The sequence below is a fragment of the Sesamum indicum genome, linkage group LG11, assembly GCF_000512975.1.
Source record: "Sesamum indicum cultivar Zhongzhi No. 13 linkage group LG11, S_indicum_v1.0, whole genome shotgun sequence".
Taxonomy (NCBI): Eukaryota; Viridiplantae; Streptophyta; class Magnoliopsida; order Lamiales; family Pedaliaceae; genus Sesamum; species Sesamum indicum.
The window spans coordinates 8,317,305-8,336,284 of NC_026155.1; the positions used below are offsets into that span (position 1 = coordinate 8,317,305).

The following is an 18,980-nucleotide window of genomic DNA, read 5'->3' on the forward strand; positions in this document are numbered from 1 at the left end:
GATAGAGCAGTACCGATCCATTGACGAGCCTACAGCTTCGCATTTAACATATTTTTCATGCTATGATAGATGAACACACTTGCTCAACCCCGAAATCAGAAAAATAGTACTTTATTTTGCACATGTGGATGAGAATCAATTGAATTAACCCAACATTGAACGTCACCCGCTTACACTTACTAAACTATCCTGCCTACTGCCTACCCTATCATGCAGCTTTTTTCTCATAATGGGAATAGCTACTGCAACTTACATGCATACGTGCTGCATTCAGGATTGTAGATTGCACACTTTTTACTTCACCTACATATAATCACCACAACTCAGCTCTGCGCCAGTGATATCACGACATCTAGATGAATTTGCCAATTCCATCAACAGCATTTCAACGCCAGAAAATATACATTGAGCATAACAATTTGGAACTAGCGTTCCAACCAATTGCAAGATCCCTATGTTACATTTCATCTATCCGGTGATTGGTCGATCGACTGCTTCAGTTACAGATGCCAAGGTTATGGACTAAATTAGTTCTACAGGTAAACTTAAAGTGCCATTTCTGCTTGCAGAGCAGCAAGTTCGTCTTCCTCCTGTGTCCGTTTCTGAGGGGCGGGGCGAGTAGGTACTCTGCCTGATGGAACCTGCACGGAAGCAGCAGGGGCCGTAGTTGCAGGCTGAAGAAGCTGTTCCTCCAACTCTGCACCTTCCAATTCTTCAAGCTCAGCCTCCAATTCATCCTGCAGTGGGCCAAAAGAAACATTTAGACAGATCAATGTGGAAAATATAGATGCAAATAAAGTTTCAGGTATATGAAAAAACAGACAGAAAGCAAGAACCTCATCAAAGTCGGCTGCTGCACCAATTGGTGTAGCCAGTGCTTCCTGTATCTGCTTCATGTTCTCTGTTTGTTCATTTATCTCATCCATTGTCTTGTCCACATCGTCAATATTTCTATGTAGAATAAGCCGTTTGAAAGAGACTGGTTAAGGGATAAGTGAAGATTGAAAGTTTTAACACAAACTGTGCATAAACCAATAGATCAAGAGCTAGAGAGATTTTGAAGAACTGGAAATGGTTTTCATAGTATAAGCCAACTACTTACGTGACTTTCTGCATTGCTTTCATTGCAGCTGCTCCACTTCTCAGCGCATCAACAGTTTCAGTAGTAGCTTTTGCACCTTCTAACATTATATGAACACGATAAATGAAGAGAACAAGCATTGAACACGATAAATGAAGAAGGAATCTATCAGAAGAAATTGGCTGGAAACAAAATAGGCCTTCATTCTCATGCAAACATAAACATCAAGCTGACCTGGTCGTGTATGCGCAGTTGAAAATTGGCAAGCTGCCCAATCTGTTCTTCATAGAGTCTTTTTCTCTTCAAACACTGTATGGCCGCTGCACAATATGTTTTTCTAGCATCAGTCAAGCAATAATTCATATAAAACCTCACCATACTAAGTTAACTAACCAAGGAGACACCAAAATTAAAGTGACAAGATTTTTTAGTTAAAATAACTAAACTAATTTCCACCTGTGCTAAAATTAATGAAGTCCAACGATTTCCTAACCTCTCGGGGGTCTCTCTAGTCGCGGTACAACACAATAAATGAATGCTATATGTAGAGCCATAAAGAAAATTTGGCCTAGCTATATACTAAATACCATTATTTGCTGTTGGCAAAATCAGTTAAAAATAAGGGAGGCAAGCAGGCAGTTAAGCGTACCAAAAGAAATGCTCGAAATACGCAACTAACAGCAAAGTTGTAAGTTCAAGTAAAAATTGGAGCCCAGATCAATGACCAGATTCAAAGATGAAACAAGGATTCCAGTGTGCTCAGCGGCAAGTGAAACTAGATGAAGCTAAACCTCGATAGTAAAATGAAGTTTCACTCTGTACCCATAGGTCAATGTAAAAAATAGCGATACCAACCAACCCTAAGGCAAAGATTACAGAAATGTGGACATATATTTGCACACTTTGTAGCAAAACATTTTCCAAGAATAACTTCATATCCCAGGCTACTCTACTGATGCTAGAACAGCTGAACCAATAGCTAACGATGGAAACAACATGTTTTTAAAAATGGAATGACAGGAATGAAGGAAAACAGTCGTATGGTATAATGAGGAGCAGAATGCCTGACTGAAAGATACGACCATACCTCTCTTGTTCTTCGCTTTGGTATATTCTTTGGCCTTCTCAACCTCAGCAGATGCTTTTTTCTGAAGAACGCCTTCCTTCTTCTCAAGCATCTCAAGAGTCTAGACAAGGGAAAGAATCAAATATTAAGACAGCTAGAACAATCAATCTTACCATCAAAACATTTAACCAAACTACAACAACACAGCTTTATTGTCAACACAAAAGGGCATAAAAGGTACAGTTGTCAGCTCCATCCATACATAGCAATATGCACCGTTCAAGCACAAAGTTAATTTGATAAACCTGTAAACATGAGTCATGCAACAAAGCTAATTTTTTCACCCTTCAAACTACAGACACAAAAGAAACACAGAGTACTAAATTATGTCGTGCCGCTACCTTCATACTTCAGATATTGCTCTCAGGTCGAATATTTCATTTTCCTGTTTCTCTTAGTGGACAAGCCTGGTGTAGTCTGCTCCCATCAATGATATTTGAACTTTTCTCTTGTTAAATCATAGATTTCTAAATGGAAGAGAAGGGCATCTCCCTTGTCCAAATTGACTATCTCCAACAGAAAATGATGTATTTAATGTGAAAGCTCAACAAAGCGATAGTTGAGGGGAAGAGTGGGCTCTATCAGGACGTAGTGCATCCAACAGATGCTTAGATTGAGAAATACAATCTTGAACATGTTCACCAGAGGACATGTTTCCACAAGTTGCAATGAGGGGTGAAAATCCAAAGTCTTTGGCAATGAGACTCATGAACTAAATCATACACTAGCCTCTTTCCTCTCAAAGAAATTTTCAGAAGATCAAAGTTCATGTAAAATATTAGCCAGTATCATCTGAGGCAGCTGCCTGTAAAACCAAATTAAACTTAATAATGAATAGGTAAGCAACCAGGACCCGAAAAGCTATCTACTATTGTAAAAGGGTCAAAATTAACTTCCCCTATCTAAACAGAGACAATGATCAAGAGATAAACACAAAACTAGGATTATGTCAGCAACTTTCACAGTTCACTTAGAAAAAATCTAAATAGCCGAATAAAAAAGAGTAATCCATACCCGTGAACGTATATAACACAAATCCGTTCAATAAAAACATATGCACAAAAAATATGCAAGAAATACAAACAATATACCTCGTTTAATTTGTCTAGGGTGGCGAGAGCATTTGCCTCTTGCTTAGGTTTCCCCAGAAGCCTAGCAATCATCTTTGCCTCAATGAAATTACTGATTCAACCACAGTATTTTCACCTCTTCAATTATCCTAGTATAACCAGTAGACTGTAATCAGACATCAAAAAATACAATCAGCATACACGTCACACGGCAAACTAGTTCTGAACTCCACCCCCCAATTTTCATAACAATTAAATGGGAAACAAAAACCATCAAAATCTACAACAAGAACTTAAAATTGATGACAATACCTACGCCAATGAAAGCAGTCCACCTGAATCAGTGATTGCCGATTGGAACGAATGAGACTAGTGAACGAAAACTAGCGCAGTTGCTAATTTAGGGCAGTGAAAACGGATAATTTTAGAAGGTGGGAGGAAGAAAGAGAAGGCGTGTTTGGTTTTTTGTTATTTTTTCTTCTTTTTAAAAGATTTTTGGTTTACTTAAGCGCGTCTGTTAACTCAAATAGGACAAATATTTGAATATACTAACGGTACACAGTACACTTGGTATATATGTAAAAATATTTAAAATTTTTAAATAATTGATATTTTTTCTGATCGAGTTGATTATGAATTATGGTATTAGCTAAACTCACTAATGGACGGACATTACCCAAATTCAGATTCATTATAATAGTCACTACTCAAATTCGGACCCATTAGTTTATATTAAACCCAAATTCGAACCCATACCCAAAATACTTATCTCAATGGATATGGGTCTGGGTTCAGACCCTAATACACCCACAAGTATGGGTATTGAATGGATAAAATGTAATATTTTAAAAATTCATAAATATCTATTAACTTAAAATCATTGAATTGGTATATTTTTATAAATATTGATTAGCTTTACTTAACATCTAAAATCCTTAAATTTTAGACATAATTTATTAATTTTTTTATGTATTGATATTTTGAGATTATTTTTTTTATGTATTGATATTTTGAGAAAAATTGTAAGAGTTTTTTCATTTGTAAACATTTATCTGCACCACTCTCATTTCAACTAGACCACAAAACCTTAGATTGGCCTCTTGAAGCAGAGTTCTTACCGCTGTTTGGTGACCCCTCCTATTCAGGCCACAGACAATCCATACAGATATGTCAATCAATGGAAGTTCCTCCAGCTGGCTGCTGCTGCCAGAGCTTCAAAAGCTTTGTAAACCACGATCTCTTTCTCCTCAGTACCATCTGCCTTCTCCACCTCATACAACCCTAAAGGTGGAAGCTTGGTGTTCTCTCTCTTGACTCCAAACCATGCAAATCTTTCAATGTTCTTAGAGCTAGTAGGAAGTTGTCTCCTCCACCATAGCTCTCTTTTCCACATCATCCACCACTTATGTGTTTGAGTCAACAATCGTTGACTTTGCCTCATGGCCAGGTTTCTTAAAAAATACATTCAGTGACTCCCTTTTAGCTTGAGAAGCTATCGGGCATGAAGTTGTAGCATGGCCTAATGCTTGACATTTGGTGCACTTAGGGGGGATTCAATCGTATTCAACATCCACTTTGATAAGATAATCCCTAGCATCAGTCTATGGTACCAATATGACCATGTGCTTTAGTAGTGGGGAATACATAGTGCAAACGCAGGCATAAGCCAGATGACCACAACTAGTGATTACATTTTGATAAAGTGGTCTCCTGACTCCATTTACAACCAGGCTCAATCCCTCATTCATCCAGAATTCCACAGGTAAGTTCTTTAATCAAATCCACACCAAGACTTGTGTGTGTATGTGTTTTTCCTATTAACCATGTCCGTTTCCCATTTCTATAGGACCATCTGGATATCCCTGAAACAATCAAGGCGTCTTTAATGACTTCATACTTGCAACTGCAATCTTAAATTGTATGAAGTAAAAATCATTGAATGCGGCTATAACATTTTGCACATCATGCCAAGAGGACCTAGCAAATGACTAAAAATGAGAAAAACAAGACTTCTTCCCAAAGAAGTAGCCTTGGCCATGCATGACCACCTCCTAGCCCCTTGTTCCACCAAGTCAATAGAGGGTCGCACAATGATCTCCCTATTTTGTCGTTTAAGCTCAATAAATTGCAATGTTCGCCTAGCTCACAAAACAATAAGCAATGTTATCTAGTACAACCAAGCTCCTTGGCTAGGTGTTAAGTTTGATGTTTCCAACGTAGATGCTCTGATCGGTCTCCCTTTTAGATTTACCCTTGTCATCTTTGCTGAGGCCTCCAAGAGTAGTCATCTGCTCACTAATGGGGTTTTCCCATCATGGTGCATGCCATGACCTACTTCCTTCCCTATATCCACAAATACCAGTCTACGACTGCCAAAAAGTTAGGATTCATATCCATACAACCACCGTCAAGTTTTTGCAAGCCCCCAGGGTCTTGCACCAACTCTAACACCTGCACAGGAAGAACTGGTAGGGGCGTGGTTGCCCCCGTCTCATTGTCACTAAACTTAACCTCCCACTCTTCACGCAGTCTATCAAGAATACCAAAAAAATCCACGTCCTGATGATCAATCACAAGCTACACTAGAGTCAGGAACTACATAAAGTTAAACATATTGGGAATCTCCTCCTCCCCGTCCTATCACTATCCTCACTAGCTTCCTTCGCCTTCTGATTGGAGCCGCATCATCCGCGCTGCTACTAGGGCAATTGTGTGGTACCATAGTTGTGTGTGTAGTGTGGGAGAGAGAAGAGAGAGAGTTCAAATCAGTCATGGCTCTTCGGGGTATAACATAATAATAGTAATAATACTTATGGTAAAATACACTTTGTCCTCACAAATTATTCTTGATGTAATATTTACCCCTCTAAACTAACAAATGTAATACCTACACCCTATAATTAAATTTTTGAATAATATTGTCCTTATATTGTATATATGGTTCAAAGAATTTCTTTTTCTAACAATTTTACGTTTTAAGTTTAATTAAAATTCTCTTAATTGAAAAAAGTATCTTTTAATTATAATAAAATAATACATAATTAGTGAACTAAATAGTTTTAATTTTTATTATATTTCATAGATTCAAAGTTAAGTAATAAATAAGTACAAAAAGAAATACACAAAAATTCATGAAAATTTTTATTAATTTGATACTAAAATTATTAATAAAATGCACTTTCCCCCCTGAACTATTCTTAATATTTTCTTTAAAAGTATGATAAAATATTTATATTTATTTATTTCTAAAAATATTTATTTTTGGTTAAGCATATATATATATTTGTCAATTTTTTTAAAAAAACATATATGAATTGTTGGTTGTATTATATTCATTGAGTATCTACTATATTTATTTTAATTTATTTTCCACTTTAATTTAAATTCTTTCTTTATTAAAAAAAATAATTAATAAATAATTTGGTGATGATTTAATGTGCAAAATACTAGAATATATTGAGAATAATATAATTATTCAAAGCATGAGGGGCACTTTTGTCCAACCAAGAAGGTGAGTGTTATATTTGTTAATTTAGGAGGCAACTATTAAATCAAGATTAGTTTAAGAGACAAAAAATGTATTTTATCCTAATATTTATGTGTTTGTGAAACAAAAAAAAAGTTTTATACACAATAATATATTTTTTATTTATCATAACAGAATCAAGAGATATATTTGTACTAGTGTTGTCAATGCACATTCGATATGCATGCATAATTTAAAATTTTATTATACTTTGTGTCAAATTAAATTAAAATTTAAAAACAAAATAAATAATTAATTGAAATTGATAAAATAAATTAATATTAAATATGCATGAATATAAAATTATTCAAAGAGTTAGCTGATTAAAGAAATGAATATCTTATAAATAATTAAATATATTTAAAGGTATTTTTTTCAATAAACATTTTATCAACCAACTTAACTCTACGGGCTCATTTTTTTAATATATACATATATATAAGTAAATTATACATTAACTTAGCCTTCTCTCTTTTTTCTCCCCATTACGTTTTTTAGATGATAAAATTTATTGACATCCTTTAATGTTAGATTCAAATACACAAACAGTTACTCTCATTTGCCAAATTAAAAATATAGCCTTTGGGGTATAATTGTTCCCTCCTTTTGGAGTAAAAGCTGAGATGCACTATACTTACACCTTTTAAGAAATGTATCTACAATTTTACAAAAAAGTATAAAGTATTTATGTAATCGAACATAAATTTAAAAAATATCAATATAATTTATCCTTTCTTAAAGGATTAGTTAAAAAGCCGATTCCCATACGGTCGTAAAAGAAGCCCTCCTGTTTTCAAACTTTAGTCATTACAAATCGCTTACCGTTGGGCCTAATCGTGCTAGGAAGATGACTTCTGATCCAACGTAACATTACTCAATCCTGTACGGATTGGGGCTTTATAGTGTTGGGAGACGATCTTTATAGGGACGACGCCTGGATTGGGTTCGTTATATTCTAAGGTCCCATTGTCCTTGTAGGTCTGTTTGCAATATGTTCGTCGCTTTTGGAAGGGCCTCAACGAAATACTGGGAAGAAAATTGCTCGGGAGAGTGCTACGCTGGGCTGTTAGATTTCGGAGTTGGGTTTGCAGATCAGGTATTTAGAGAATCATAGTGCATTGTTTTGGACAACAAAGATAGCATTTTGTGTCCAAGATGAACTTCTAAACAGTACCTGTAAGGTTTGATTTTTTCTAACAAATAAATTTATTTATTAATTAAAATTTGTTAAATTTATTAATATTAACAAAAAATCGAACAAAAATCTACATTTGCCTCCAATTCACCCAGAATTCATCCCTTTCAGAAATGTGATGGCATTGTTACTTCAATTTGGCCATCCCCTTTTTTGGTTACATCAAGGATAATAACATCATTTCACATCTACACTATTGTCATACGATAAAAATAACATGTGATTAGTTTTTATTCGACCTCTGTAATCAATTTATTAAACTGACTACAATTCGTCCCGGCTATTCTCTATCATACTTCTAATTTCAATTTATCTTATAATGTTTTCGATAACATCATCAAAACACATGAAAATATTTTGGGAAAGCTTCTACAAAAGTTCATCAAACATACATCAGACGACGGCTCAACGATAAATATCAAGAGAGAGGGAGCAAAGATCAGAAGTATACTCTGCTCTCCTTCTCAAGCAGATTCTTGCAACTTATACCATTAAGTGCAAGCAATCACTGAGAGTCAGTGCAAATTGACAAGCTATGTGATTTATTATTTGATGAGCTAAACAAACAGTAAATGATTACTGATTTGGGCCAAGGAATTCCATCCGGCGCAGAATGCAGTTTTTCCAGGTTTCAGGAGCTGTAGCATTCAGCCCACCAGAGACCTGAATTTTGAGCAAGGGGAAAACTTTTTCCACTTGAGAAATAACATACATACAACACTATGGACCCATTGAATCTCATCTATGCAGCAATCAAATACCACATAAACTATGAAACACAAACACAACTCAAATTTTCTTGTCTCAGTTTGAGTAATTAAATAGTAAATAACTGACAAGACATCAATGACTTCAACACCGCTGATCATCTAAAACTAGATAATAAGACAGCTGGTTGACATAAAAAATCGCATCCGATCTACCCAGAGGTTCTAAGGCAATACACTGACTACACAAACAGCAAGCCAGATCGATCATCACTCAGTTATGTAATGACCACTATATTTAAGGCCTCCAGTGAGAAGTCCAATGGAACTTAATACCAGAAAAATATAGCTGAATTAAAGATTTCTTAACTTCAATTTCGAAATTAACAACTCGATTATGCTCCACAATATGCAGTAAATATATCAAAATCCAAAAACAACTGCAAAAACAGCTCAATCCATGACCTAGAAACACTATAGCATCATAGAAGAAACAGTCAATCCAGGTCTGAAATTCTTGTTCACCTACAGAAACTAGAGGTCCTTCCACTCTACTTCTCAGATGAGTTTGGTCCCCTCTTCTTCCCGAAGCCAACAACTGCAACAAATACACAAATGCAAAACCAACAACACATATTACAAACAGGTTAACTCAAACATAACTTCAATCAAAAGAACTTTCCTCAATATGCTCAGATAATGTACACGATAGAAACAGACAACCAAACACACCCAAAAAGGGAAAAAGAAAAGACGTTTGAATGAACTTCTTTCCTCTCAAGATTTTCAAGTTCTAAAATTCACGTCCCTCAAAAAGGCATTTTACCAAAAAAAAAAAAAAGAAAGAAAAAACAAGAACAGCTTAATATGATGTAGGTACATACATTACATAAACTCATGGAAACCAAAAAGAGGGATAACAAGTTACCGGCAGTGACGAAACGGCGGTTGTACTGCATCCGCTTGTGGGCACGGCCGCGGGGCTTCTTCTTCTTATCCTGCTTCGCCACCTTGGGGGTCTGCCCTCTCACCTTTCCGGCACGAGCCAATGAACCGTGTACCTTACCTGCGAATTCATTCCCCAATTACAACCCAAACCTAATCGAATCAAACCCCTAAATTGACAGTGACCCAGATCATAATTACCCATGACTGATTGATTTCTCCGAAACGGCGAGGATCTTCAGTTGCCGGGAGTCAAATTGGAGCTTCAGAGAAAACAGTTCTAGGGTTAGGGTTTCTCAACATCTTATAGGTTTCTTAATGGGCTTCTAACTTCTAGATGGGCCTTTCAGAATAAACATTTCTTGGATTTTTTAAATAGCCCAATTAGTTTGTTTTCATGTACAGGCCCAATACAGCAATTATTTCTTTGCATTTATTTTAACGAGCCATAGTGGCATGCATGCATGCATATTTTTATTTATATTTTTTAAATACATTTTATATAAGAATAATATATATAAACCAACATATTATATTTTAAAAAATAAATAAATAAATATAAATTAATTTGAGAATATTATCTACACAAAAAAATTGGGTATCGCAGTGTCAAAAATTATTGTTTATTATTAAAAAAATATTTTTTCTTTTTCTATATTTATATAAATATATAGATGGAAAAAAGAATTTAAATAGTTCTGGTTGAAAAATATATAAGAAATATTTTTGATAATTTAAAAAATTAATATTGTAATATAAGTAACTGTTAAGTAAAAATGAGATTTTTTTTATTAGTATAGATACACGATATAAGTGTACATAAATCTTCTCTACGCGATTCACCCGCTCAAGTTGCATTTAGCTGCCCGCAACCCATTATTTTTGGGTCTGATACCTTATTTAACTACGACTTGCCTGCTACATCTGTACGATATATTACACATACATAATAATAAAAATAATAATAATAATAATAATTACATAGTATATTTTTTTTATTTATTTTCTTTAAAAGTCAATGATTTTTCGGTTCTTATATTTTTCTCATATTCAAAATGATTTGCTATAATAGTAATCACTTTGTTCTTGAATTTTTAATTTGAACTTTTATTTTTGTCAAACAGACAACGCTAGATTTAGGTTCAAAACCTCAATATCCTATATATTTGATATCATATTTTTAAATTCCAAATCTAAAGGGTACCTTTTAAAACATATTATAAGATGTTTGAAAACTTATAAAATGCAAGAAAGTGTTTGATAACTTTTTTTAGAAAAAAAAATTATAAGGTTTAAAAATAAGTTATTAGAAGCTTATAAGCTTTTCGGGGGAAAAAAGTAATGAGTTATCAACTTATTTATAAGATCTTATCAATTTACTTAGATTAATTACAAAATTTATGGTAACAGTACTTTATATACTCTAAAATTTTGTTTTATAAATTCTAAAAACATCTTATATAACATATTAGCTTATAATCACTTAATATATATATGAAATCTGGCTATGCCCTCCCCCTCCTATGTTCTTCTATGGATATGTTTATATGTATATGCTTCCTCTTACTTCATAAAATGACTAAGTATGTTCTTCTTTGGATATTTATATGTTATAAAAATGCTTTTCTTTGATGATTTAATGGTTCTGAATATGCTTCCTGTTTTCGTAGCTTGAAATGGTTTATTAGTCTGTGTTGTAATAAGTTAGATCACATTTTAGAGTTATAAAGTCGACAAGATCTCTTATGCTTGCGCCACTTGTCTTTAATCTTAGATAAGAAGCGAGCGTTGGGTCTTTCAGGTCAGATTATCGTCCAAAGGGAACGATCGGGAGTGAAGATGAAAGTTGTGGCAACTACAGGGCCAGAGGTAGCTTGTGTTTGAGGGAGGGGCCGAGAGTGTGTTGGATTACTCCTCCATTTTCTTTACTTTGTCACTCTTTGCCTTTTTGCCGTCTAAGCAAACCAAACTCTTACGATTCACAAAACATTACACTCTCAATCTTAGTGTAACAATTGTGTATCTTTTTACTTGGATTAAAATTCTATGATTTTTCTTCTAAAGAGCATAGATCCTCGTACGTTCATCAACCACAATCTAATATAATAAAGGGGTAATTTTATCTTTAAATATTTGATCTTGAGTTTATTTTAAAATAGAAAGGCAGTGTGCATCATTTTTAGAAGGATACGAGTCTTTTTTTTAATCTTCTCTTCTCAACAAAGAGATTTTGAATACAAACCAAATTATTAAAATACTTGAATTTTTTCAATTTAGCTGATTATTTCATTTACTAAAGTTAGATTTTATTAAAATTTGGAATAAGATGTATTTAAAAGATGAACAACTATTATCGCATATTTAAGAGATGATGGAAAAAAAACATGGATTAGTGAAAAGATTTGATCCTTTAAATAATTTTGCCGAGTTTAAATGCTTGTCCTTCAAGTTTACTTGCGGCTTGCCCAATAACGTTGAACGTTGTCCACGTGTCGACCTTCCATTGGACAGGAGTGAGCAAGGAAAGCTCCCGGGTCGAGATTCTTTCAAATCTAGAGAATCAATTGGAGGACCCGATTCACTGGAATTTCCTTGTTAACGCCCGCTATAAATTACCCCCCGCGATTATCTCTAGGGTTTATTGCAATTACTAGATTTCCCCCAAAATACACCAGAGGCAAAACGAAAATGTCTGTGGATTCTGCGCCGCCGGCGTTGGATGGCCTCACTCTGACCGAATCCGTACAGGAGGCGCAATTCTCTCAACGTGTCCCGATCCAGTCTATCTTGGGCCGCTCCGACAAGGGCGCCGGGTTGGCCGGCCAGAAGGTCCGGATTGGCGGATGGGTCAAGACTGGGCGCGAGGCGGATAAGGGTAGATTCGCCTTTCTCGAGGTGAATGATGGGTCTTGCCCGGGGAATTTGCAGGTGATTGTAAAAGCCGAGCTTTACAAGCTGAGCGACGTCGTTTCCACCGGGACCTGCGTCCATGTGGAGGGATTGCTGAAGTCGCCGCCGGAAGGTGTGAAGCAGAGGATTGAGCTCGAGGTGGAGAGGGTTATTGATGTCGGGACTGTGGATGCCGCCAAGTATCCGTTGCCGAAGACGAAATTGACGCTTGAGTTTCTCAGGGATGTTGTGCACCTTCGCTCCAGGACCAATACTGTATGAATCCTCGTCCTTTTCCCTTCTGTTGACTCGACAATTGTGTGTTTGTCTGCGGATGTATGTAATATACTCGGGAATTTGTATCTAATCGGTTTCGGGAATTGGGAGGTAGCAAATGGAATGTACCTGAGTTTGAGGTTTGCCAGTTTTACTGGAAATTCTTGTTTTGGAGTTCATTTTCATTTTTTTCCTGCGATTTTATGCCCATTGGTTGGAATGCTGTCCAGATTCTTATAGTGTTATTAGAAAGTAAGGTCTAGGATTTAGCAAAGGAAAAGCAAAATCATTGAGAATATGAAGGAAAATGTATTCTTTTCAGGATATTTACTAACATCTTTTATAATTTTGAAATGAGTGCTTGCTTTGTTGGATACGAAATGAGAGTAAATTTCATATTTATGTTTACATTTCTTCAAGAAGTCCTAGTGGATCCAAGCAAGAGTTTATATTTACTAGGAGTTTCAATGTGGTCAATTACTCATTTTCAATAGTTTGCTGCTTTGCTTGGTGGTAATATTATGTGATGAGCTAACGGATCCCATTCTCCTAACTATACACCCTTTTAGTGTGTAAAATGCTTATATTAAACAATGTTATGCTGATTTTTTGTGAGGTTTCCTGTTATACATTTTACTAGATTATGATTTAACATGTGTTGAATAACAAAGAAGTGGAAATGGAAACACTAAGTGGAATGTTGTTGATTTGGTTGGTATTTTAAGTTTACAGTGTCTTCTACTTATGAATTTGACTCTTTAAGATTCCTTTATTTGGAAATCCATGAAGGTTTTTCATTTTTGGATTATAAGTGCAATTTCATACTTAATGCCAATGTGTAAGATTGATAGATGGAGAACTTATTATGAATTAGTTCTGCTTGGGGGCTGACCCTGGTCCCTGTCCAGTAAAGGTGATGAAGCTTGTTCTATTGCTATTCTATATGTGATGGTGTTAGCTGGACTGCTGAAATAAAGCTGAAAAAAACGTCGCTAGATTGTTATGTCTGATGTGATCTCTAATATGCATGTAAAAGAATTTTCAAAGTTTCTTTCCCTTAATGCACTTGTCCCTAATTCTCCTCATTGGAATAAAATTTTCTTTTGGTCATGTAGATTTCTGCAGTTGCTAGAATCCGAAATGCCTTGGCATATGCTACTCACACATTTTTCCAGAAGCATGGTTTCCTTTATGTGCATACTCCTATTATCACAACCAGTGATTGTGAGGGTGCTGGGGAGATGTTTCAAGTCACAACAATAATCAGTGAGGCAGAAAAATTAGAAAAGGAGCTAAAAGAGAACCCTCCTCCTTCAGAATCTGACGTAGACGCTGCTGAACTTGTTGTCAAGGAGAAAGGGGAAGCAGTAGCCAAGCTTAAGTCTGCTAAAGCAAGAAAGGAGGAAATTGTTGCTGCTGTTGCTGAGCTTACGAAGGCTAAGGAGAACCTCTCAAAGCTACAAGAAAGATATAAGTTGGCGGAGAGATGTAAGCTTGGTGGTGGCATTCCAAAGAAGGATGGAAAAATTGATTATGCTGAGGACTTTTTCGCCAGGCAAGCATTTTTAACTGTATCAGGACAACTGCAGGTTGAAACATATGCTTGTGCGCTCAGTAGTGTGTATACCTTTGGGCCAACATTTCGAGCAGAAAACTCGCATACTTCAAGACATCTTGCTGAATTCTGGATGGTGGAACCTGAGATAGCATTTGCTGATATACAGGTGTGCTGATCGTAGGCTTTTCTATTTATTTGTACATAATATGAAAAAGAAGGCAATTCAACTTTTTGCCTATCATGCAATATTCCACCCCTTGAGAAACACAGGAATGTTCTTATAGGGATAAATCTACGCGCACTGAAAACTTTTCTCTGCTCTATAATGACTAATTGTGTAAAATCTGTCTGGGTGCAACATATCCTCACTTTGCTATGACCCAGCTTCAGTGGGAGTGTTACTGATTTTTTCCTATTCTTTTGGATAGGATTTCTTGAGTTAAATCTACTTGTTCTGTACTTTGTCAATCAGATTCTTTTTCCTCATCTATAGCTACAGAGAAAAGATGAGATTACTAATGCATATTTATCTGGAAATCAACACTGAACAACCATTGTGTTGCTACCCTATTCCCAGGAATATGTAAAGTTTATTATTGGCCATTATTTCCCTTTTTAAATTCTTCTGAATATGCTCTGGTATAGCAAATAACAGTGTTGACACTTTTGTAGGATGATATGAACTGTGCGGAAGCATATGTCAGGTTTCTTTGTCAGTGGTTGCTTGACCATTGCTATGATGATATGGAGTTCATGACCAAATTTATTGATAAAACTGCCATCCAACGACTTGAAATGGTGGCAAAATCCAAGTTTCACAGAGTCACTTACACTGAGGCAGTTGCCATTCTTGAGGAAGCAGCAAAAGTGAGGAAATTTGAGAATAAAGTAGAATGGGGGATTGATTTAGCTTCTGAACATGAAAGGTAAATTGCCATATCTTCTATCCATCATCTTCAATTCATCAACTCATAGTTTATACATGATTGATTTCACAAACTATCATAACAGATACCTGACTGAAGAGAAGTTCAAAGCACCTGTTATTGTCTATAACTATCCAAAAGCAATCAAAGCTTTCTATATGAAGGTCAATGAAGACAATAAAACTGTTGCAGCAATGGATGTGCTTGTACCTAAGGTAGGCTCTTATTATTCTCTCTCCTTTTCTCCCCTTCTCTCTATAACACATTATTTTTGCAAGTAGATTGAAATCTTATGGGTAATTCTTTGATAAGCTTGTTATGAATTTTCAATAATTTGACTACTTGTGTTTGCTAGGTGGGGGAACTTATTGGCGGTAGCCAAAGGGAAGAGAATTATGAGGTTCTGAAGCAAAGGTAAGAAAAACCTCGTTAACTTTTCCCAAATTCAATTAGTTGCGGAAGGAAGAATCCTAATGAATCGTATTTAGCTAAGGGTGTTTACTTTCTTTTATATTTTAGGATATTGGACATGGGTCTTCCTCTTGAGCCATATGAGTGGTATCTTGACCTTCGACGATATGGGACGGTGAAGCACAGTGGGTTTGGCCTTGGGTTTGAACGGATGATTCTCTTTGCTACAGGCATAGAGAACATAAGAGATGTCATTCCTTTCCCCAGATACCCTGGGAGAGCAGATCTTTGAAATCCGCATTTGTCACTTGTGAAATCTTAGCACTAAATATTAGTCTTACAACCTTGCATTGTGGAAACAGTCTATACACCACAAGGTTTTGAATATGGAAATCATGATAGAAATCTGTTTAAAGTCTTATAACGGACCCCGTTGCCTTTGGGGTTTTTTCTTAATGATTGTTTTCTATTTCAAAGTCCAATCTTAAATTATTGTTAATGAAGTGGTCACGACGTATACAATCTACCATGTGTCTGAAACATGTAATATTACTGTCAATGACTACGAGACTTGGATGGGTCTACCATGAATGATCCTAGATGATTCTAAGTGAAAAATTGGTAGATCGTGAATTGTGGACTGGCAAAGTAAATTTTTGTTGATTATTGATGAGACCTGTTTAAAGCAGCCCGCGAAGTTGCACAAACCAGAGAGAAGGAATGAAGCTGAAAAAGCTATAGGCAAGGTTCCCCATTAAAAGCAAGGGTGTCTGTCATGAGACGTCAAAAGTGTTCATCCTTCTGTAGGGATTTTCTTGTAAATGCTACCTAAACTTAGTAGATTAGGTCGAATTAGTTAATGCTCATTTCGGATTTTTTAAGAGTTTTGTTCCATGGTTTATATTTCAGAGTGCAACTTACAAGAAAACTTGCATAAATATATACATATATATATTTATATATATTTCGGAGTGCCTTGCTCATTTTCTCATAACTTTTTAACAGGTTTATTCTCATTGGAATTTTGCATCTTCTCTGCATCCACGGACTAAGTTACTCATTTCGTATTTCCCTTGCATGCTGCTTTATCATTGCCAAACCCAACTTGATATTGTGGTGGTAACTTGGAATTTCGACACAGGCTTTAATTATCTGTCTGCAATGGTTCAAGCTCGAGCTCACGTCCTGCTATTGGAAAGCAAAAATATCATTACCTGCTCCGCCTAACAAGGATCTTCATGGAATGCGCCAACATCATTTTTCTTGGATGGACACTAACAATAACATGGTTCTTGTGCAATACGTGCGAGTCTTCAGATGTTCCCATAGAAAATGGTTTAGAGTTTGGATGCTCAGGCAGAGGATCGAGAAAACCAACTTACAAGGATCCCCTATCTAGTACTTCAAAACACGCCAGCAAGAATGATTTAATAACTTGCATTGCATCCTGAACATAGATGCTCAAGTTCAGAAAAGCTAGGGGGCCTAACATCTGGGGTCAATGCCTCACAGAAATGAAAAACTTTTGGGAAAAAGAACACTAACACATCGCTCTTACATTGTGAATTAATCCTCATCATCAATTATCTTGGTACCTAGCCCCTTCAACCCTTCCGAAGGAATTTCTGCAACAGTAACGAGAGAATACAACTCTTCTTTAGCATCCTCATCATCATTCCTCTTCCGAGCAATTCGGACTCGGACCCGCCTTGGGACACTTCGGATACCCCTGCTCCAGATGTACTTGTTGAGTTTCACATCCACTCTAACATCAGCAGTTCCCATGGCTTTCTGTGCAAATAGTCTGATCTCTTTGATAGCTTTTGGAGCCTTCTTCTTAAAGGTGCTATCATGAAAAGAATACAACAATTACTTCAATTTCAGAAACCACCATCACATTCCTGTCATTATATAGTAATGAAACATCATACACGAAAAATTGCAATTTTAGTGAATCTCCATAGATCAACAGTCACTGCAGGGGAGGAAGCATGATATTGTGTTAGAAGCGACAGAACACTAAAGAGGGCAATCTAGAGGTTCTAAGCAAACAACTCGAATGAAATCACATAAGAAAAGGCCTGCACATATTCGCTGTCACACTCTTCAAACCAAGAGTAAACACAATTTTAGAATTTTAAGAATGCCCCTCATTGATAGATTGACCAAAACAAAAGGTACTGCAGAATTGGGACAACTTTCGATTCAGAATCACCATGAACACAAGAAAAAGCTATTCTGCACCTGACTTGAAAATATAAACACCATTGCAAGAGTCTGCATGCAAGCTGTGATTGGGAAAACTTTATAGCTTTGGCTATATTATATGTAAAAGGAGAATCATACTCAATCAGGAACCTCTAGCTAAAACTAGGTATCTCAACTAGAGTTCCAATGAACTAATGAACTCGACCAATACCCGAAGAAAATGGATCCCATGGGGGAAGAGAGCAAATGCCAGAACTTCGAAATAAGAGACCCACATTTCCATTGAAGTCCTCAAAGTTACACCGACAATCACTCATGGTTTACATCTCCTAACCTACAATTCATTTCCCTTGGAAAATTACAAGTCTTCACCCTCATCTATAAGCAACACATTAATTCAAGCACATTGACAGTGGCCTCTAAGCCAGACAACCTAGGAACCCAAATAGCTTTCTTTGACTTAAAAAATAACCAAACAAAGCAAGTACTTGAATGTGTGCAAGAGAAACAACCAAGTTGTTACAAGAACAAGTAAGAGATATAAAATGCTCTAACCATGGGATCTAAATACCCAAGAAAACATAAGTACGGATTAAGAGAAGTTATTAATAAGAGAAGTGCGTGCATGTGTATGCCTACCAGCCATGTAATCTCTTGTGGAGGTTTATGGTATACTCCCGAGTAACCACTTCTTCTTTTCTTCCCTTTGCGTTCTCAACCATTTTCTCCCTCTACCTCTCCCGTTCCTTTCACAACCTGCACTCACAGAAATTAATGCAAATTAACACAAAACAGAACCTTATATAATCCCTTCAGATAAGCTGTGTGCTTGTTTGTTTGTGTGTGTGTGTGTGTGTGTGAGAGAGAGAGAGAGAGAGAGAGAGAGACCCGAAGGTGAAGGTGGAAGAGTTTGAGATAGAGCTGAACAATAAAGTAGGAAACGGCTTGACTTTGAGCCAGCAGGGAATTAAAACCCTAGTGGCAGGTGCTGTAATTATTGTTTATTAGAGGGGTAGAAATGGTTATAGAAAATTCTTTTCAGAATTCTACATCATTATTGGC

General features: G+C 36.1%; 4 protein-coding genes across 7 annotated transcripts; 1 reads left to right on the plus strand and 3 right to left on the minus strand.

Moving 5' to 3' along the window:
• Positions 233-3,748, minus strand: LOC105173580 (vacuolar protein sorting-associated protein 32 homolog 2). 4 transcript variants are annotated; one of them, XM_011095371.2, is made up of 7 exons: positions 3,590-3,748; positions 3,299-3,443; positions 2,169-2,268; positions 1,314-1,401; positions 1,103-1,192; positions 837-951; positions 233-737 (listed from the first exon to the last, which is right to left on the minus strand). In XM_011095371.2, the coding sequence occupies exons 2-7, from the start codon at positions 3,368-3,370 to the stop codon at positions 546-548; spliced, it is 657 nt and encodes a 218-aa protein (XP_011093673.1). In that variant the 5' UTR covers positions 3,371-3,443; positions 3,590-3,748; the 3' UTR covers positions 233-545. The 4 variants fall into 4 exon arrangements, with proteins under 4 accessions (XP_011093673.1, XP_020553245.1, XP_020553244.1 ...); XM_020697586.1 differs by having other exon boundaries at positions 3,594-3,742; XM_020697585.1 differs by having other exon boundaries at positions 3,299-3,426; positions 3,590-3,741.
• On the minus strand, positions 9,017-9,999 carry LOC105173581 (40S ribosomal protein S30). Its single transcript, XM_011095372.2, has 3 exons — positions 9,852-9,999; positions 9,634-9,771; positions 9,017-9,303 (listed from the first exon to the last, which is right to left on the minus strand). Exons 1-3 carry the CDS (start codon positions 9,853-9,855, stop codon positions 9,257-9,259), a joined length of 189 nt encoding a protein of 62 aa, XP_011093674.1. The 5' UTR covers positions 9,856-9,999; the 3' UTR covers positions 9,017-9,256.
• On the plus strand, positions 12,339-16,199 carry LOC105173582 (asparagine--tRNA ligase, cytoplasmic 3). Its single transcript, XM_011095373.2, has 6 exons — positions 12,339-12,815; positions 13,931-14,539; positions 15,046-15,299; positions 15,385-15,514; positions 15,655-15,713; positions 15,819-16,199. Exons 1-6 carry the CDS (start codon positions 12,339-12,341, stop codon positions 16,000-16,002), a joined length of 1,713 nt encoding a protein of 570 aa, XP_011093675.1. The 3' UTR covers positions 16,003-16,199.
• On the minus strand, positions 17,003-18,939 carry LOC105173584 (60S ribosomal protein L31). Its single transcript, XM_011095374.2, has 3 exons — positions 18,807-18,939; positions 18,558-18,674; positions 17,003-17,556 (listed from the first exon to the last, which is right to left on the minus strand). The coding sequence occupies exons 2-3, from the start codon at positions 18,638-18,640 to the stop codon at positions 17,277-17,279; spliced, it is 363 nt and encodes a 120-aa protein (XP_011093676.1). The 5' UTR covers positions 18,641-18,674; positions 18,807-18,939; the 3' UTR covers positions 17,003-17,276.